General features: G+C 38.2%; 3 protein-coding genes and 1 long non-coding RNA gene across 16 annotated transcripts in view; 2 read left to right on the top strand and 2 right to left on the bottom strand.

The window, feature by feature from the left end:
• Positions 1–653: 653 nt before the first annotated feature.
• LOC146452861 (microtubule-associated protein RP/EB family member 1-like) lies at positions 654–7082 on the bottom strand. The gene is made up of 7 exons (XM_085097511.1): positions 6887–7082; positions 6718–6756; positions 6407–6513; positions 4114–4324; positions 2631–2839; positions 1906–2058; positions 654–1582 (listed from the first exon to the last, which is right to left on the bottom strand). Exons 1-7 carry the CDS (start codon positions 7005–7007, stop codon positions 1502–1504), a joined length of 921 nt encoding a protein of 306 aa, XP_084953637.1. The 5' UTR covers positions 7008–7082; the 3' UTR covers positions 654–1501.
• Positions 7083–7125: 43 nt separating this feature from the next.
• Positions 7126–15187, top strand: LOC146452860 (metallophosphoesterase 1 homolog). Its single transcript, XM_085097512.1, has 9 exons — positions 7126–7214; positions 8392–8591; positions 9084–9207; positions 10587–10642; positions 11690–11869; positions 12584–12757; positions 13206–13256; positions 13548–13659; positions 14233–15187. Exons 2-9 carry the CDS (start codon positions 8397–8399, stop codon positions 14403–14405), a joined length of 1065 nt encoding a protein of 354 aa, XP_084953638.1. The 5' UTR covers positions 7126–7214; positions 8392–8396; the 3' UTR covers positions 14406–15187.
• A 2520-nt stretch (positions 15188–17707) lies between these two features.
• The window catches only part of LOC146452858 (uncharacterized), an 18719-nt gene continuing 15637 nt past the window's right edge, over positions 17708–20789 (top strand). The window contains exon 1 of the long non-coding RNA XR_014859676.1: positions 17708–17738. This is a non-coding gene — a long non-coding RNA (uncharacterized LOC146452858). The remainder of the gene's footprint in view (positions 17739–20789) is intronic.
• LOC146452859 (uncharacterized) overlaps positions 17855–20789 on the bottom strand; it is a 13462-nt gene continuing 10527 nt past the window's right edge. For all 13 annotated transcript variants that reach the window (XM_085097407.1, XM_085097400.1, XM_085097409.1 and 10 more), the window contains 3 exons: positions 19841–19902; positions 18915–18990; positions 17855–18023 (listed from right to left, as the gene is read on the bottom strand). In XM_085097407.1, the coding sequence (XP_084953533.1) occupies positions 18021–18023; positions 18915–18990; positions 19841–19902 (141 nt within the window). In that variant the 3' untranslated portion in view covers positions 17855–18020. The remainder of the gene's footprint in view (positions 18024–18914; positions 18991–19840; positions 19903–20789) is intronic.

Here is a 20789-nt window from a genome sequence, read left to right as displayed (position 1 = left end):
ATGATAATATTTTAAATGAAAATGACTCCCACCCCCAAAGAAATAAACCACTTGCTACCTAAAGGGTGCATTCAATTGGCCATATTCTGGAATGAGAATACATACAATGAACTGATGAATACTGTATGCAAACTAAAGTTTGTACAAATGTTTTGAGGCTATTGCATTAATATTTTTTTCTTATCCCAAAATAAGGTCAGTCAAATGCAACCAGAAAAAAAGGAATCATGGTGATTTAGATTGGTAGGAATATATTGGTCCTAAATGCTAAAAACAAAATACCTGGAAGAATGAGGAAAGCTGAGGAAACACAAGCTGTAGCCTCTGTGGAACATGTAAAACAATGACTAGAAGGGGCTACCAATATCTGTTTTGGTGTTTCCTTCCCTCCACTCTAATGCAAACATCTTACATGTTACCAACATCAAACTACTTCTACACAGCACAACAACAACAACAACAAAAGCCCCATTAACTGAAAGTGAGTCTTTCCAAAGCTGTTTCAGCTTCTCCCAAGCTTTCATGAAAGGAAGAATTAAGTTTTCTATTTCCTTCTTGGAAAAATCAAAATAGTTTCTATACAGTCTGTAGTATCTTGCTAGTAAGGATTCATGTTGTTACAAGACAAGGATATAACTCAAATTCACAGACACTGCACATTAGAGAGATCATTTTATTTTATGCATACTTTGGAAAGAAACTGTTAAGTCTGTATATATTTATGAAGAAAACTCCGACTAGTCACTTAACAGTTAATAAAAGCATGCTAAATGGACACTATCATACGCCAGTCTGCTGGTATTTATCAGTTAAGCCCTAACAGTGATCAGCATCAAATTTCTCCATGTAATTTCAATGCTTATTCAACCCTAAACTGATGAGAATCAAGGATATGATCACCCAAGGTGAATTTTCTTTATATTTTTATAACTTCTCCCCAGTACTTTTATAAGAAAAGTATGGGGACAAGATAGGAGAATTTGTTCTCTGACATTAGGGGTTAAAGGCACTGAAATGCTTTTAGCCAGCATGGAACTTCACTTGTGCAATGCTTTGGGATTCACAGAACTTATTTATCACATGAACTGCTCACTGAGGAAAAAGCTAATTTCAGCTCTGAACTAAAAGAAGCTGACCTGACTAACAAACATCACCATGAAAAACTTGACATGATTCAAAAGGCAGACAATCTTTTGACCTAAGCAGTTCAGGAGTGTTTGTATCCCAAAATGAAAACAAACTACACTGCAGTAGCTTTTGCTGAACTTGGACTCATGTTTGTGATTATAATACAAAAATAGATAATGACAGAAACATGTCTACAGTCAAAATTGTTTCCTGTATGTTTCATAACATGACAACAAGAAACAAACACTGGTCGCACTGTTAATTTAAAAAAACAATTAGCTCAATGTATATTAAAGTCTGTCAATTTATGCAGCTCAACCTCCTTGTAAGCACATGTAACATTTGATAGAAAGCTATGATTACTTCACTACATCTAATACTCGTCCTGCTCATCGCCATAGTTTTCCTGGCCAAGGTCATCATTAGCATTCTCCTCTGGTGGAGCAAAACCATCCTATGTTGAAAAACAACAGTAACACAACTTACCTTTAGTTTCACAGCTACATGGTACACAAATTTGTAATGTATCTAGTTCTAGCTAAATTATGTGGCCTGCACAGTCAACTATTTTCCTTGTGCCACGAAAAATATGCATTTCCAGGAAATGTCCATACCCATCTCGTGAAAAGTCTTTGGAATTTCAACGGGGTGGGGGTGGGGTCTCAAAAGCAAAATGTTAAAGCATCATTAAACTATAACTACATTGTAACATAAACAATGCTGTAACTGGACATGTATCTGAGTACGGTTACTGGTTCATTAGCATCATATACTCACCTCAGTAGCATAAAGAATCTCCAGTATCTTTTGAACAACAGGTACGGTTGCACCGTCCTCCTCCTGACATTGCACTTCAATATCCCGTAATTTGCCAAAGTAAAAATCTCTCTCCTTCTCTAATCCTTCCACTGACAGCTGCAGTGCAGTCAGCTACAAAAAACAAAAACAGGCACAACATCAGATGAGTTCCAATTCTTAATATTTACATGTTACTGTTAAAGTAAAGGTAGTGTCGCACTACTAGCCTAAGTGGCCCACAAGGCCAGAGCTTATAATAATCAGGTTTCCATAGCATGAAGCAAGAAGAAGGATCGCTAACTAGTCCATCGCAGGGTTACCCCAACAGTATGTTGCCAGTTCCCATTTCTACACCTGGGTGAAGAGAGAGAGACATCTCTAATGCAGAGACCTAGCCTTGAACCACCAACCTCCAAACTCCTGACCATCAAAATCAAATGTCTGATGTGCCAACCAGTAAAAAACCACACATCCACAGTTACATAGACAAGAGCAAAATAGCTATTCTACTCCAAAATCCATTGGGCTTGTACACAACATTACTTGTCTGGGATATGCTTGGTGAGGCGTTTCAAGACTTTAAATTTTGACTTATTTTGTGCAAATAAATCCAGCCTCTTGTTTTTTTAAAAAAAATACTTTTATTAATCCAGGCCTAAATACAAATAAATTGTTGTTGTTGGTTTTTTGAAAATGAAGCAAACCTCATTATTCAGTTCTTGAATTTGCGCGTCTTTCTGCACCAGTGCAGCAGAGGCACCACCAGCTCCTCCAGTTGGACGTGCCGCATTCTGAGCTGGTCGGCCCAGCCCTTGGGCACCACCCCTTTGTGTACCTCCACCAAACCTTGTTGGACCCCCGCCTGCCCCAGGCCTTGCAGGATTTGCCACTTTAGAGGATGGTGTACTTTTTGCTGTCCAAGAAAACAAAAAGGTAGAAATATTGTCTACACCTGGATTATGTTGAGGACATACAGTATTTACATGGCTTTCCCTAAGATATTTTAAATTGTGTTTTTAATGCATTATGTTGTACCTCAGGTCCAAACTCAATTGAATTAAGCTCGACCACAACTGGGCAGTTGATTCAAATGTCAAACTGAATTCAGTCGAGCTAGACCAAAATTACTACTGACATGATAATGCATACACTGCAGTAATGAATACATAATTTATTACTATATGAATTGGGTTTGGGGAAGGTAAAGCAAGCTTGTTATACTTAATTACTTCATTCATGCTAATTAGGATGAATGGAGTTTGACGATAGCGTGACCATGGTATTTATTCAATAAACACTCCATCTACACTTAACATCACTTTCAGTTCTTCTCATTTCTGAAATAAATTCCTGTTAAGTTTCAGGGGAAGGAATATCTGTTTGAATATACGGATGTAAATTAGTTATGTTAAAATGTCTGTCTCGATTGTCCTTTGATTTTTTAATTCATTTAATGCATCTACAAAGCTCCATTTGTATTAAATTGAAATACCAATAAATAATATACCTTTACAGCTGTTAGGCAAACATGGTTAAAAATAAAATTAAAAAAAAAAAAACCAAAATACAAAAACACTGTTCTCTTGCATCTCAGGAGTGAGGGAGTCTTCCTGTGCAGATTTTTTTTATGATCAGTTTCACTTATGTTCACAGACATTCAACAGGGTGCTTTTAAATCAAGTTTTCAAAAGGAAATTAAGATTTTAACAGTGCCTGTACTGATAATACTAGATTTTACACAATAATAAAATAAATTCAAGACCATTATTTATCTTGGCATGTGTAAAATGTCCAATATATAACTTGTTCACTTGTATATATTGTACTTCCAACGCAAATTCCATGGATATGTTGTGACTCATGGAAAAGCCTCAATAGTTTTAATGTTGTGGCTCAAAATGTTTTTGGTTTTATTAATAATTTTCAAACCAGTTTGATTTTTATTTCCCTTTGTCTCAGATTATCGTAATGAATACTGCACAAATGAAAATAAAAATTGAACTGGTTTAAAACTTTTTAAACCAAAAAAATTTAAATCACAACAGATGTATGACCAAATGCACATAAAAAAATTTAAAAGGATTAGAACTTAAAACTGTGTTGAGGTTTTGCTAAACATACAAACATAAAATGATATGAAAAAAGCTTAAAACTATGTTTAGCCATTGTAAGAACATCTCAGCTTACCCACAGCTGGCAAAGGTCTGCTCATGAGTTGCCCTGATCCTTTCCTTGGCAGAGCATTTTGTGGAGTGTCGGTTTTTCCACCCCGTGCCCTGACAGGGTCATATCCAGGATCAGGGCCTTGATAGTTTGCATCAAAAAACTTCTTGAACCACTGAACAAACTCAAAGTTGTCCTGGAATTTCCCTTTCACAAGTCTTTCTACTGGTATTGTCTGAAATAAATACCTTACAATATTAGCCACAAAGTTATCTATCGTTTAATCTGTGCCAAACTGCCTTGATTTAGCAGCCACCCTAACTAACACCCAAGGGAGGGTGGGGTGGGGGTACTAAACAAGGTTTCATACAGGGAGGATCTGCCCCAAGGTCCAAACCCTTACCCTTATATATACCATTTTTGACAGAAAAAGGTAACCCTTTCATATACCTTCCAGAGAAAATGGTACCCCTTTCATATACCTACAGTAGAAAACTGCTTCTCTTTTTGGATAGTCTGTTTCAGAAATTTTGAAAGGCCCTTTGAAATACCTAAATGACAGTTTTCCCTAACCTTTTCTATACTTCAGGTCCAAGTTGTTGAAAGAGCGGAAAGCTTTATCCACCAGGTAAGCCACTATCCAGTGGATGAATTGAATTGTTCAGAATATATATTATTTTTATCCGCTGGATAGACATATCCGCTCTTTGAACAACTGGGGCTAGCTTGTGAACTCCCTTATACCTCCAGCTTGGAAAAGCTACCACTTTTGGGTGGAGCCTCCCTGTATTAAGTCCCCCTCTGGGGAACTAAAGTGCAGTATATGTGTTTTCAAAAGGTGCCCTTGTCATACAGCTGCAACTTGCCTACTTACATTGTAAGTGCCCCCTCCCCACTCTGCACAATAATAGAGCTACACAGGGGGATAAGGAGGGTAACAATGTTACAAAATTAATATCAGAAGAAAAACTCTAAACTGAGCACTAACAAACTGCCAGTAACACACTCGACACCACATTGTTCCACGATAAAAGAGGCTGTTAAAAATTGTCAAAAATAGTAAATAGAAAAGGGCAAGGTTTTGTTGAATTCAGACATGGCAGTGACTTGAGAAGTGTTGAAAGGTCTTGCAATACAAACACTATAATGTGGAAAGCCTGTGGAGCTGGCAGTCTTGTGAGATGAAGGTCACATGTGAGCCACAGGTTACTCACAGCTTAACTCAGTTTCTGTAGAATAAAGGAGTATTACTAATCCCCGCCAGATGAGATATGTCCAGAAATGCACGCTAATGAGATGCATGAACTGTATGATAGACATCACAAAGTGTCCCCTACCCTAAATTCTTACCAAAACACAAATAATTCTGTCAAACATGAAGTCATATGAAAATGACAAAAAGGTCTGTCTTATATAAAGTACCCAAAATCAGGGTTAGGTGCATTTCTGGACATAAGTGCGCCAGATGGGGTGCAAATCCATCACAGGGTCACCCCCTGCAGTATGCTGCCAGTGCCCATTTATACACCTGTGTGAAGAGAGACAGCATGAAGCATGGCTTCTCGTCTCAGGAAATTACGTGATTGCAGAGGCTTGGCTTCAAATCCCCAAAATTTTAATCTGACAAGCCTGAATTTTTTTTCAGGCTTCCTTTTCCCAACTGCTTAAGTTGCGTACTAACTACAAGGATCTTTCTTCTATTTGACACAAACCACTACAACACCATATCTCCATGACAATATTGCAAATAGCACTTTTTACTTTTATCAGTTTCTTCAGCCTCCTTTCAGCAAACACACCTATGTTTGGTCTCAAGGATGTATGATGACAGGACATTCAACACTTACAACTATATCCAGGAAATGTAAATAAATAAAACTAAAATGTGTAAAAGTTATTAACCTACTATGAATTCATTTTATTTCACAATCCCTTTAGTATGGCTAAATTATTATATCCACACAGTTGGATGGAGATAATTTTTTTTTAATTGTAATCAATTTTTCTGAAAATAAATGACTTTTTAATGGTGTGTAAATGCATTTAAGTTTTCTTCCAGTAAATAAATTTAACTGATAGACATTTTATTGATACAAAAGGACATTTGGGTGACAAACATGACAACGATAATTTGATAATTTGTCAGACAAAGCCTGCATGTTTGCGTAAGCTTACTACGATTTGTAAAATTGGATCTTACGTCACCATAAAGTAATCTCTTGTCGCTTTGATTCAAGCGTCTTGCAGCATTACGATATCATTTTTATTCCGAATGAAAAACAAAAGTGAAAATAAATTGCTAGTTCTCAATCCTTACCTTTTCTACTCCAGCAGCTTTGAACGCCTTCTGTAATATCTTCCAGTTTGTGATGTACTCGTGCTCTTGTTGTGAAGCAAACTTAACTTTGGTCAAATTAACACAGTCTTAAAACAAATCAAGACAAAAAACATTGCATATAAGTAAAAAAGGAGTATACTAGAGAGTTTGATTAAAGCTTGTTATTTTTTCTAAGCTTATATTATGATATTTATATCGATGCACATGAATAAGCTTATGCAAATGGCGTCCTGCAGTCGACTTCAAAATTCATACAAACGAATTTTCTCACGCTTTGAACACAAACTTACCCATGAACAACATATCCATGAACTGGCAATAGGCAGCACCTATAGATCAAATGCAGAAAATTTTATCTTTCATGAGTGGAAAATAATCTAAAATCGAACACAATCCGATCAATCGAACGTTAAAAGAGAATTGTACACGAGACCGCCATAATTGTACACCAGTACTAACCAGAACACAGTTGCTCAATTTTTGTGTACTTAAGCTGCAGACTATCGTTGATCCATTGCAGTATGTCGTGTCGACTAAGGTTCTCTGTAGTACAACTTGTGCTATACACGTTTATCGCCATTTTCGTTGAAAAGATTGAAACTGCCACTGGTTCCACTGGTCGGCTTTCGGCATACGAAGACCGATTAGTACCCAGTCCCCTAAAAGAGGGACATTCGATGATGAATACATGACGACGTGAAATCTTTGAGCCTTGGAGTTTTGCCGACATCGTGGGAGCCTTTCAATCATTTCTGATGCATTACGGTGTCTGGTGTGGTTAATAACTGTAAGTACTCTATTGATCTTTATCAAGGTAACGAAACAACCATCGCGACTTCTAGAAAGAACATTTTCAAATTAATAGCGAAGCTGTAGTTCCGTATTAAAATTCAGGAATTTTGTAGACGGGCAAAACTTGACCGTTACCATACAAATATCTATAAGACTTAAGCTTATTTGAAATTCTCAGACTTAATAACGAATCTATATCTCCGCTATTTTATCATTCTCAACCTTGGCCATTTTACCAATTTTAAGGTGCTTTTTCCCAACAGTGCAAATTGGTTTTTCCTTATCTGGTCGATGTCAAAAGTTTAAATTACAGTAATAAAGCTAAGGTCTACTGTATAGCTTGATAAATAGACTAGAAGTTTCCATGCAAAGAGACGACGTGCTGCATTGAAAGGTGGAAACCCAGTCTGGGACCATTCTGTTTATAATTCGACTGCCTAGCTATTTGGCGACGTAAGCAGTTGCTTAATTAGCCACTTAATATTTATTTTTTGTAAAATTATTATTTTCTGATGAAAAAACTATGGTTATGTATCAAGAATTGACCAAAAGAAAATGTTGACAACAAATATGTCCTATTTATTTGGTAATATTCCTCGCATCTTGATGAAACCACTCATTTATCAAATTTCAAACCCCCATATGCAAATAAATTGTTAATGGCAGCGCTTCGTTTGAATGCAGCTACAGTGGAACCAAGCTACCAAGCCCCTCACAATTTCGTGTACTGGATCAGTGTTTCCACTGAGTCTGTTTTGAAGAATTCTAAATACCTACCAAAACCTAATAAAATTAAAAATTATGTTTGAAGAGAAGAGAAATTTGTGTTTCACTCGATCAGCTCTATAAGGAAGTAAGGATGGTGCAGTAGTGAGAGCACTCGCTTCCCACCAATGTGCCTGGGTTTGATTCCCGGACTCGTCATCATATGTGGGTTGAGTTTGTTGTTGGTTCTTGTCTTTGCTCTGAGAGGTTTTTTTCCAGGAAGTCTAGTTTTCCCCTCTCCTCAAACACCAACATTTCCAAATTCCAATTTTATCTGGATTATTATCAAGCACTTTATCATGAGCCTCTGGCTCGGGAGATTGTGTAAGCACTCCCTGTGTTACTGACATTAAATAAATTTAATAAATAAATTACTAGAATAATCATGTTTGTTTTGTTTCCTTCAGCTTTTATGTACAGAAGGATTTGGAGGTGTTTGCATGTGTGGTATAGGATCAACAACTTAAAGTTCTCTGTTGTTTTGTTCTTCATTGTCGTGACAGTTGGAGAAATTGGGTGTTTCTGGTGGGTATGCCTCACGTGGCGGGTTCCCACACCTTCCGACAACTCATTAAATCTTCTTCTTGTCTCTGACTCACAGATCCAGGTGGGTTTCATAACCAGCTAGCAGGATATCACACTTTGTGCGTCTAATTGTTATTCATCACAGATCTCCTAAGCACTCATTTGCATTGCAGATCAGGGTCTTAAGGCTGCAAGCAGTTTGCCTTGCATGTTCCCCCTTTAGCTTGAGATCAGGCAACAACCAGTCAAATGCTTGGAGCTGGGCACAAATCACATATGTCCAATAAGTACGCTCTCAGCTGAAACAAGAATTTACAGTGAGATGTTTGCCATTTTCTGTGACATATAGTGGGTTTTGTGGTGTTAAGTTCTCGGGTTATTTTAAAGTGTATGTTGTGAAAAACAGGGTATAGAACCTCCTTCCTTCCTCAGTAATATAGTGTCATAATAAACACCAATATATAGTACAATAAAATATAAATAATTATTGATTATACAACTCAAGCATAAGTTAACCCTTCAATAGTTTCTTTAAAGTTCCTAATTCTAGATGCATTGGTTTGTACCCATACAGGGTTACAGGAATGAACCATCTGGGATTCTGGGATGTATAACCCGCCTGGATGCTGATTGGTATCTATGGAAGATCTTCAGGCTGCTAATGAGAGCATTTAGCCCAGATGCTGTTATTCATCTAGGTAGGCTATTAAGGCAAGCTCTTGATCATGCTACCCCATTAACTGGAAAATAACCATGCAAGTGGCTTTCTGTGCTACCATGTACAGAAAAACCACAGACTGTCATTTTTTTGTAAAAATGGTTTGGCATGTTTAAGTGTTGAACGACTGCTTTTGATGTATCTGTCCTTCTTTCAAAGCCTCTGAAACACATTGAATTGGGAAAATGTCTCTTATGATTTACAGTAGAACCCCGGTATCTCGAACTCTAAAGGGAAACGAAAAACTGTTCGAGTTATCAGGGTCGATGAAAATATTCAATTTTCCAGGTTAATAATTAATAGTTTATTGATTTTCAGCACTTCAGTAAACAATACAGTGCAATTAAACTTATTTCACGAGAAACTTATACATTTTGTATCTGTTTGTTGCACTAATCAAAATCAAATTGCTTCAGTCTTTGATCTAATGTTAGAATTCGATCACACGATAAGAAAAGCTAATGGGATATCTCAATGGGCATCCGTGGCGAGTTATAAGAACCAGAAATTTGAGTTATCGGGGTAAATTTTGATAAAGGGAAACGAAATTTAGTCGAGTTAGCGGGGTTTTCGAGTTATCTGAGTTCCAGTTAAGAGAGTAAAAATGGCTGAAAAGTTGGGTCAAATCCAAGGGAATTGAGACTCAGTTCGAGTTAGCGGGGGAGTTCGAGTCATGCGAGTTCGAGTTACCGGGGTTCTACTGTATTTTTGCTATAATTTATTACTATTTACAGCGGTTACCAATAACATGTGACCTACCATCTTTAAAAGAGTCGGATAAAGTTATGTTTTGGTGGATATCAATCAAAGAAAAGCCGTTGAAATTAGTTTTAATTCTGACTAGATTCCAAGGTAACCTGGCAAGAAACTAAGAATTTGGCCTCACTAAGAGAAGATAAACTTTATTTAAATTGATTTCTGAGCCAGATCAAGGTAAAATAAAAGGTATTTTTGAATTAAAAATTTTAATTTTCACTGCACGTGATAATTTGCTCACTTTCATGCATCGCTGATTTTGAAAAATTATTATGGGTAGTGATTTAAAATGTTTACAAAAAATACGGCTTCATCTAAACAATGCCCATTCAGATAAACTGGCTTGGAAATCAACTTTCATAAAGTTTACCATCTATCAGCGGATAAAACTGCCAATTTCTTTGTTCTGTTGCCCTATAAAATGTTCTCAGAATTCAAAATAATTTCAACAGCTTTTTTATGATTGACGTCCACCAAAACCCAACTTTATCAAAGTGTTTTGAAGGCGATAGGCCCCATGTTATTGGTAACCACTGCAAGAAGGTCATAAGTATTACTATTAATAACTGATGTTGCTGTAATTTACACCCCATACATTTTCAGGTGATGTATTTGATGAAGGAAACATTGCCACTGATGATGAGTTCCTGCAGTATAAGGTATTTTTTTTTTTATCATACTACCATAATTTTTTATTGTAACGCTCAGGTTATCCTCAGTTCAGAGGCTGTGGGAACATGATACAATGGTAATGTTCTGAAAATCTCTGAAACACATGAAATTGACTCCATAAAAGAACTTAGTAACAGGCTTATTCTTTATCGCTGAGAGTGAACATTAACTGAGGCTTATGCAAGTTTACACTACCAAATTTTGTCGCATGAAGTGTCAATAATTTGAAATTCAATTCCCGTACTTCCATTCTGGTCACTCTGTTCACTGATGCCATCAAAATTTAGCCAAATAGCTCATTTCTGTTCTGTAGACATTGTGTTCAATTCAAATATCATTGAGGTATTTCTCTTAAATTTAAAGTCTTGCATCTCCGACTTTTTTATCATGGATTCAGAGATTTGTTTTTAAAAGCCACACTTGAGAGTAGCTGTAATGAAATGCCAGTTTATAGAAAGAAATGGTGCATGTGTGATACACTTGTCATCCCTTGGGGGGGGGAGGGACTCCCATAAAACAGTGATGTAGGTGCTTCGCCTACCCTTTAGGGGTTAAAATTTGTGGTTTGGTACTCCTTAGGGTGCTAAAATCTAAAATGACTTCCATCAGAGGTATGGTGATAAATTTAAGCTGGTATTGAACCGAAAAATATGAGAATTATAAGAAGTAAATGTCAGTCAACTGTCAGTTAGTGTATTGTTTTAGAATTATTGGTACCTCTTAGGGGTAAAAAAAAGTGTTTGGACCACGCCCACTCTGCCAAATCTGGAACCTTTTAGGGTTTTTTTTTTTAAATTTCTGACGATCTCCCCCATCCCTTTTATATTGGAATCCCCCCTCCAAGCTCATCATGCTTATGGTGTAGTTTCATAGATACGGACAAAATGACAGCTTCCATTATAAAATGACATGAGTTTAGCTTTCAACCAGTCAGAATACAAGCTCATCACATGTTACTTTGATCAATTATACTCAGCCCCAGCCTCAAACATTATCTCCCCAATTCAGCAGTTTATCATTGTATACGTTCATAGGCCAGACACAATAAAATATTCAGTGTTCCTGTTGGAGTTGCCAGGATACATGTTGCAGGTGATAATGACATCGGCGGTGAATGGCTGGACAGTATAACACAAAAGACTGTCTCCAGATTCTCACAGCACTTTGGGTCCATAAACCAAGTCATTAATTTGAAGTCATTTCAGATCGTTAAGGTAAGCCACGGCTAGCCTTCAGTGGTGCTACTCTATTTAAATTAACGTTGTTGAAAGCCTGCGTGACAAGACCACAAGGCGATTTAGATAATTTGTTAAAATAAATTTACCAAACTCAGCAATAACTCGCCCCTACAGAAAATAAATCACAGATTGAGATAACTGTTTCTGGTATTTTGTCCAATCCTATGGCAATGAAAAACTTGAAATTTCAGCCAAGTAAGAAAGGATTACAGTTACCCAAATTACCTTTCGATCTTGCTGCATAAGCTCAAAGCTTTCAAATCCGACAACGTTAATTGAAATAGCTGTAGATGTTGTGGTTCAAAATTTTTTTGGTTTAAAAATTTTCAAACCAGTTTCATTTTTATTTTATTTTTATTTTAAACCGTAAAAAAATTAAACCGCAACATATACAGTCAACTAGCCTTGTGGACACCTCGCTATTACAGATACCCCGATAATATGGACAGCAAAAATAAATTACAGACATTTGACTGAAATAAATTCCCACTATTATGGACTCTCGTTACTAAGGACACTAACTCGCGGTCCCTAGGGTGTCCGCAATAAAGGGAGTTGACTGTACAGGGTGCATTACCACCCTTATATTCCCAGCAAAGTGTTGTCATCAAACTTCTTAGCAACCACTCAACAGATGCTAGAGACAGAAATGTTGTTACACGGCTTTTCAAACTTAGTAAACTTTTGCAGGTGAACTCCTTAATTTTTAGAAGAGTCAACCCCTTGAAGGATGAATGGGCAATATACAACAAGACACTGGCTTTCATTGACGAGCTACCGACAAAGCTTGACAAGGACAAAACTACCATCTTGATTGGACACGTTGTACTCAATATGTTCAATGACAAAAAAGCGGCAAATAAGGTGAGACAAAGGTGACACAAGTGGAGGACTAAAATAGCCGTGGCTTTAATGACATCTTGTCGATGTGCGGGGTGTTTTGATAGTTTTATTTAAGTAATGGAAAGTATCACTTCGACTGCTGATTGGTTCATTCTATTGTTAATGATTGTTGTGATTGGTTAGAATGATTGCTGTGGCAACCACTCTATTATGTACAGTTCTGGGAAGAACTCACTTTTTGGTGGGAAAGTGTTAAGTAAGGCAATGTTTCGTTAAGTTTGGGGAGGACTGAGGGATAACAAACTAAACAAACTGATTGAATTGAGTTATGGCTGAGTCAGCACCAACCCTGACTTATTTCCTTGAGGTTTTTCCTTCTAACACTGTATTATTAACCCCCTTTAATTTCATTACATGGATGTTAAATGTTCTTTATGTTACACTGTCTTGTTTTCTTTTTATGTTAAAGTTAATCAATGCTGTGCAGCCAAGATATGCCTTTTCAGGAGACATTCATGAGGTAAGTCAACTTTGTTCAGCATCTCATTGATCTCCTGGGATGCCCAACTCCAGCTGTGACCCACTGCCTGAAGAGTCCCACTGAACACAGATTACTTGTCAAAAGCCTGATTAACCTAATCCTGGGTCAACATGAACTTGATTCAAGCTTAATTGCTAATCAATAAAGATTCTTCCAGTGCTTTTGTGGCACCTAGTAATAAAACCACTGCAGTAGTACTTAATTCTTATGTTCTTGTGACCAGTTTTGCCAAAAATACAGAAATTTTTTAAAACCTTTTTTTTCTTCTAGTCTGCTACGTTTCAGCATCAAATTGGACCATTCAGTTTCACAGAATATGTGGTACCTACATGCAGCTATCGCATGGGAACTGAAAAGATGGGTGCAGCGATAGCCGTCATAGGTAAGGCCTGTGCAAATGTCTTAACCACCACAGAGCACTCAAGCTCAGACAGAATCAGAGGAACCCTGTGCGCAGTTGTCTCCTAGGAGGCATGCCGAACCAGAGGGAGCCAATCAGAGAAGTCTCTGGTGGCTACATGATAATCGCCATTTGGGAATGGGCTTGCGCAGCTTTAACAAACATCTAACGACTTGAATTTTATTACTTTTTAACACCCAAAATTTGTTCCAAAGTGTGCTCTTGGTTTTCCGTAATGGTCTAACTGAAAGAGTTATTACTAACAGTAGAATGCTTTAGTTGAACACCGAACTCTTGGGTTATTGGTGTTGTTTTTGTGAGACGCATCCATGCACATAATTGAGATGCATACTCGAGAGGAGAGAATAATTCAAACCAGTGCATTTTTTCTCGGGAACCATTTTAGACATTGCCTGGAACAAGCAAAGGGTGATTTGTTTATATGAAATAATATTATAAGGATGGCAATTGGAGGAAAGTCCCATATTGTATGAACAGATTGGCTCAAAGTTGTTGCCGGAAATAGTGATTATTTCTTTTTCCTTCCTGTTGTAGGTGTGAATGGTTCGATAGACTATTCTGTTCTTCCGCTTCCCACCAGATACACATTTTTCAACATCTACTTAGCTGTTCTGGTTAATTGCCTACTGATGCTGTCAACAAGGATTATTGTAAGAATATATAATAAGCTGAAGAGAAAAAAACCTATTTTCCCAATAAACTTGTGACGTTGATCTAAATGCTGAACTCGCTGTTTTTTATTTTCTGAAATAAGACAACAAACAGCCCCGACAAACTACGAAACAACGTTTTGTTCGATTTGGCAAATAATGGTTTATGACGGTTTTGTGCCTGTGTTCTGTTGTCTGGTCCTGCAACACAGTTTTTCGACCCTTTTCGATGACCCTTAAGGCTGAGAAAGTATACAAGCTATGGCTCTGTAGCTGACAAACTGAACAATTTCAGCTTCGATTGTTATACCTTTACATGGAGAGAAAATCTTAATATCCGACAATTTTCCGACAATCTTAATATCAGACAATTTTCGAGACTCGCAGAGTGGCTTGACCCACCAGTAAAACGATGCTGTTTGTGTTGGATAAAAAAATCGGTAGTATTGTGTGTAAAGTCTTTTATTCTTTTATGCAGGAGGTCACACAGGGTGGCTGAACCTTGCAAAAGCTGCTCTGTCCTTCAAACCATTGTTTAACTTAAATCCGTTATCAAACGGCAGTGATTTTAAAGGACTTTCTTGTGGAAAAGAATGGGCGACACATAAGAAGTGTAGAATCATGCACTTTCTGGACACGTGCAATAGAACGTCATGTTCTTTTTGAGTAAATTTTCTTTGGGATGTTTTGATGTTTAACGGATTGATTTTTAAGTTTTTGGAATGGTTGGAAAATACAAGCGCTTTTTAAGCCGTCGTTAGTTCATTAGTTATGTTTGATATATTTTGTTAGGTTATTGAAAAACAAAATCATGTAAAAATTGGGAAAGAAACTGTTTTCTGTTCCCTCACTTAAGCATCTAATTTGGACCAGAGTAGTGGTTCCAAATATCTCGTTGTTGCCACGAGTGGGTTTTTTATTGAGTTGAGTCAAGAGGTGGTCGTGAAGGGTTTCAATAAAGGCTAGTTCGTTAACACCCGGTGCGCTGTCAATTGAGTCCCAGAGGATGTCTGGCAAATTAAAGTCACCCGAAATTACCATATTGTCGAACTGGTCACAAACTTCATGCAGAAAATTATCGAATACATCCATCCAACTTGGGTCTTCATTTGGTGTCCTATAGCAAAAACAGAATAAAATTCTTTGACAGGTAAGCGTAGTAATTTTGGCAAAAATGTTCTCAAGCTGTTGTAGCTCGGCTTCATATTCAGGTTTAAATTCTTTGACAGCTTCGAAGGAGGCTGTTTTGATTGCAATAAGAACTCCACCATCACCTGGATCAGACCGATCTATCTTAAATATTGTAAAGCCAGAATGCAATATTTCAGAGTTGCTGATATTTTGGTTCAACCATGTCTCATTGACGATGCGATGGAGGTTACACACGGATTGCCAGTTTGTTGTGCTGTCTTTGTGATAACTTTTTAAGCTTCTGGCATTCATCACGAGGCAATTGATCTTACCAGCAGTCGAAGGAGAAACCGGTCCAGGTTTAGGATTGATGTCACCAGACATCAAGAGGCGAAAGGTAGCATTTGAGTTGTTGTAGTAACAAACGTGGCGCATTTTCATTACATGGCACAGAAATAAGTGTTGACTTAATAGCCAAAAACAGAAAAAAATTGCAACGGCTTTCACAGAGCTCTTCGATTGACGATTTGATCAAAGGAGCAATCGTTTCGGGAAAACGACAATAAAAATCGTAAGAATGAATATGGTAAACAGAAGTCTTAGACTAGCGGTACCTCCAAGACTACTTTATATCGTTTTAGCCCGTGCGCATGCTCAAACCTTAAAACGTACCACATGGAAGACAAAATGACTACATTGTCATATATATACATGGCTGAATCTCAGTTTAAGTCAGTAAGGTGGAACTGAGGTGCCTGCGAAAGGGATCTGTCTCATATGGTCTAGGGGCCGACATTTCTCTCCCTCACTGTCTTGTCGGGGACAAGGTATCGGAAAGCATCGCGGAACCATCTCCAGCTGCCATAAGCGAACTGCGGGCCGAAATCTCGTGGTGCATCGTCATGGTACAACGCTCCGGCACAGTGTCCAGAGGTACCGCTGTCGGCTGTATTTTTCTCTCTTTTTTTAGCCATTTTGATATTAAGGCTGGCAAGTCGCCCGAAGACATCGTAGAGAAACAAGCGTTTCGTTCACTTCCCTTGTCATGTCCTTGTCAAATTGTCGACGGGTATTGTGTACTATTCATAGCCTTTAAACCAATTCTCCACATTAAACACGTTCCCTTGAAAATATATATTACATCGATAAATACATTTACGCGCAGGGGATATTGCAACCCTTAGGTGTCCAAGATCAAGGGCCTGTTTCACAGGAAATTCCTCCGCGAATATGGAGAGATTTTGCGGAAAAAAGTCAGGGAAACATGACATAATTACGGTACAGCCGGATGTTAAAACTTGGAAAATTATAAATCTTTTCCGTGAATGTCACCGAAAAATTGGGACGATTTTCCAAATTTCCAGACGAGGATAATATTATTGGACAAAATGCCTGGAGAGGTCCATGTGTATTTTACGGCCTTTTCGAGTGGAAGAAAAGCGCTGGTCATGTTCAGTGTAAAATAGTTCGCGAGTATTACGATTTCTTTTTTGCTGCGATAGAACAATAATATCAGGAATTTCGTTAAAGTGAGCTTTGATGAATAGTGAAACGTAACATTTTGCTCACCTTTTCGTTGTCTTCGTAGCCGATTTCAGTGATTTCTGCCTGGCATTTTTGTCGCCTTCAGGCTGACTGGAGTTCCCGGACACCACTCACAGTCCGCCATGAGTCCGTCGAGCTCAGAGGACCCTTTCTAGCTCCAAATATTACAAAAAAAAAAAAAAAGAAAAAATTAATCTGACACAGGGGCGACCACAAACTACTAGTACGAATGTGAATAACTCCTGACTCGCCGAGACTCGTGCGTTATCACTTGTGGCCGGTTTTTAGCCTGTGCATGTAGATGGATTTCCGGCTGTTGTGGATCACGCCGCCGAGTTGTTATGGTACGAAATAGTTCTGTATTACCGCGTTTATATTGACGGCTGACATACACAGAGTGATATAGAGATAGAGAGAACAACACAAGATGGAAAACAGTGGAGCCGCCGTTATTTCCTGGCGTGCTACTTGCCTTCAAATTTCATTTGGTAAAGAGAGTGTTTGAGCGAAAAGTCAGATACGATTTTTTACGAGACTGACATGGGTCCTGACAGGCAGGAAAAACAAACGAGACATTTTTTACCCAGCTAGAACCAGAGTTTGAATAAAAAAATCTCAGCAAACTAGATATTAAAAGAAACGCTCCAGCCAGTTAACCGTCTAATGTATTCAGTTCCCAGCCAGCTCTATTCCAGCCTGCAGAGTTGGTTTTTGGTGGAGCGGCCCCATCAGGCACTCCTGTTCAGTCAGGAACTAAATTTTTTCCAATGCGAGTGTTCTAATCTTTCAAAGATTGTGCAAGACGCAGAAATCAGACAATTGGTTAAAACTGGATTTACAATGATGCTTTATTCTAACACTTCATTCTAAAACAAGGCTTAAGGCTGCCTCTGCGCCTGCATTAGGTTTGCGGTGCTCTCACTACTCTATGTCATTCATCATCCATATTTTAGTAATTCTTGTTTGGTTCTTCCTTTTTGCTCTTCTTTGCTCGGGTCACTGAGAAGATGACAAAAACGGAATAAAAAGATAGCATGGTCAATACTAAATACACGAGCAAAAGCATGTGGGGGGGATGTAGTGCAAACTAAAAATGTTGTTGTCATCATTATCATCATGCTCCCACAAACGTCTCCTGTAGCTCAGTGGTAGAGCATTAGACTGACGTCATAGGTTCGACTCGTGTTTGGAGGACTCGGATTTCTTGCCTGTGAATGAATCCTGAACACATTCTTTCCAGTGTTTGATATAACTTCTAAAACCATAATTCAGAGACATGCAAAAATTAACTATAAAAACCGACGTTCCGGTGTCTTCATGACGCCATTGTCAAGGAGAAATAAAAAATTACAGAGTCTGCGGCAAGGTGTAACAATAAATTAGCATATAGTGTTTAAGGCTGATTAAATAAAGACTTTTGCGCGAATAGAGTCGTTTTGCACGTTCAGAGTGGGTGGGTGCAAAACGACTCTATTCCCGCAAAAGTATTTATTTAATTAGCCTTAAACACTATATGCTGATTTATTGTTACACCTTGCCGCAGACTCTGTAATTTTATATTTCTCCTTGACAATGGCGTCATGAAGACACCGAAACGTCGGTTTTTATCGTTAATTTTTGCATGTCTCTGCATTACCAAATCTTTATTGATAAAAACCATAATTCTTGGAGAAATTCAACGTAAACGTTCACCAAATTTTACTTTCCTTCGTTTTCTCTCCATGAATTATCAATGAGTTTGAGGAAATTTAATTTTGTGCTGTAACCAAAGTTACCCAACTGCTTACAAAGGCTTCAAATAAGTGTTTAAAAATGACTCATTTTCAGACTGTTGAGCCACCTTAAATAGAACGCCTTCCCAGGCAGACAAATAAGATATTTAGAACATACCTTGTTGGGAGACCGCACTACTCTATTCCTAAAAAATGGAGCAGAACCCATGTAATTTCCTGCAGTTAGAGGCTGGCTGCAAAAGTGTGGTATAAAACAAATCAGTGCACGCTGTTTGAAAAGCTTTGCGAGAACTCGAGCGTACTTCAACGATTCTGCACAACTGATCAATATTTCCTTCGGAAATAAAGTGTGCGAGCTACCGTTATAATGTTTAGCTTAATACTGCATATATTTTCCTTATTAAGTGCTGGGACATTCACCATGCTGAAAATTTTGTTCTTCGCCTTTTAACCTCATTTTGTCAATTTTTTATTCTGGCTCAAGGCCTAGAGTTAATAACGTGACCTGTTGGCCAAGGCCCTTGGTGTTTATTTCACGATTTTAATCACGTTGGCTCTCATCTTTTTATTATTCTAACAGAAAGGTTTTTTTAAAGAAGGAATTTGAGGGATGAACCGCGCCATGTGTTCCCCTTTCACATACCTACAGTATATTTCATATACCCCCCCCACCCTCCCGAAAATGGTACGCCTGTTAGGCGGAGCCTCCTCATATACACCATTATAGGGAGTAGCCCGTCTACCCTCCCCACAGGACTCTTTGAACTCTATTCTAAAATTAACATAATTATCTTATACTTGTGCTACTCCGACCGGTTTAGGAATTCGCCCTATGACGCCTTTTAGTTTCTGTAATCCACGAAAACACTCGCTATATCTCCGAGTGAGATTCACGTGCTGGCGTTAGGGACAGTCAGTGTCTTTAGGAAAGCAAGTTTTTGTCGATACCGTAGATTCCATTGTGAGATCAAGCTACGCATGTCAGATCGTCTTGCAAATTATGCCAAACATGCACGAGGCGCATGTATTAAATCAGATTTTGTTGATGTTTATGTCAGAGCTGGTAGTACATATAATACATACCCAAAGTGTCCACCTCCGATTGGCTTCACCGGCTTTTTGCTTTGAAAGCTTGGTGCAGGAATCTATTTTGAACACCAACAACATCAACACCCAAAGCCTTAATAGCCTGTGAGACCATACCCTTTTTCCAACGGTTTTTTCTTCCGCCGAGGGACGTTTTTCTAGATCTTCCTGGTATTGGTAGAGACCATCTAGTACGAGAACGAGTGCAAGTTTTCCCATTATAGAAAGAGTGCGCGCGCATGAAGCAGTGTCATTTCGAGAAAGCCACCGTCATTTACCATGAGTTTTTGTGAGAATGATGTAGTAGCGAAAACAAGTCCTCGAAACGTAGATGATCTCATCTTTTTGGAATCACAAAAGGGCTTAGATATCATCGTTCAAAACAACTGTTTCGAGTTCGTTGCTCACAAAGAGTAAAATGAAGCTTCCTGGGCTCTCTTCTTGGTACTTCGCTAAAAACTTGAAGTCAAGTCGTCTTCGTACAAGGATCTAAAGTTCTCTATCATTGTAGGGAATTTTGTGTTTCAAAATTGGTTGGGTTTAATTATAGAAACAGCTGACACTAACAGTCAGTGGGCTCATATTCCGGGAGCTTATCATCTGTTGGATTTCAGCCTCTGTGATTCGGGGAAGGGGGGGCCTCATATTCAGAATTTTAAAAAATGTCAAAAGACTACAATTTTTTAATTTCTGATCCTTTCTTGGTAGTCTGATTCTTGGCCCGTTGGTTGCATAAAGCATCTTGAACCATTCTCTGCGACACAAACGGTTTTCGCAAAGGTCATCAGTATTAGATCCCTCAGCTGGTGGTGATTCACAGAGGATTGGGAACACAAAGAAAGCGCTAGAAAATCCTTCAGAAGGTAGGAAATAACTACAGAAAACACCCACTTATATTAAGATGCTTTATACAACTGGGCCCTTGTTTCCTTCCTTCTTTTTGCTT

The sequence above is a fragment of the Pavona decussata genome, unplaced genomic scaffold, assembly GCF_977016875.1.
Source record: "Pavona decussata unplaced genomic scaffold, jaPavDecu1.1 SCAFFOLD_366, whole genome shotgun sequence".
Taxonomy (NCBI): Eukaryota; Metazoa; Cnidaria; class Anthozoa; order Scleractinia; family Agariciidae; genus Pavona; species Pavona decussata.
This window is presented reverse-complemented; position numbering and strand designations above follow the sequence as displayed.

What these genes read in the sequence shown, in the direction of transcription:
- LOC146452860 (XM_085097512.1), top strand. Translation starts at nt 8,397, where the DNA reads ATGTACAGAAGGATTTGGAGGTGTTTGCATGTGTGGTATAGGATCAAC. An exon ending in ATGAGTTCCTGCAGTATAAG is followed by an intron (nt 10,643 to 11,689) that starts GTATTTTTTTTT and finishes ATACGTTCATAG; the next exon opens with GCCAGACACAATAAAATATT. An exon ending in TGCAGCGATAGCCGTCATAG is followed by an intron (nt 13,660 to 14,232) that starts GTAAGGCCTGTG and finishes TTCCTGTTGTAG; the next exon opens with GTGTGAATGGTTCGATAGAC.
- LOC146452861 (XM_085097511.1), bottom strand. Translation starts at nt 7,007, where the DNA reads ATGGCGATAAACGTGTATAGCACAAGTTGTACTACAGAGAACCTTAGT. An exon ending in CATGGATATGTTGTTCATGG is followed by an intron (nt 6,514 to 6,717) that starts GTAAGTTTGTGT and finishes ATTTGTTTTAAG; the next exon opens with ACTGTGTTAATTTGACCAAA. An exon ending in AGATTCTTTATGCTACTGAG is followed by an intron (nt 1,583 to 1,905) that starts GTGAGTATATGA and finishes TTTTCAACATAG; the next exon opens with GATGGTTTTGCTCCACCAGA.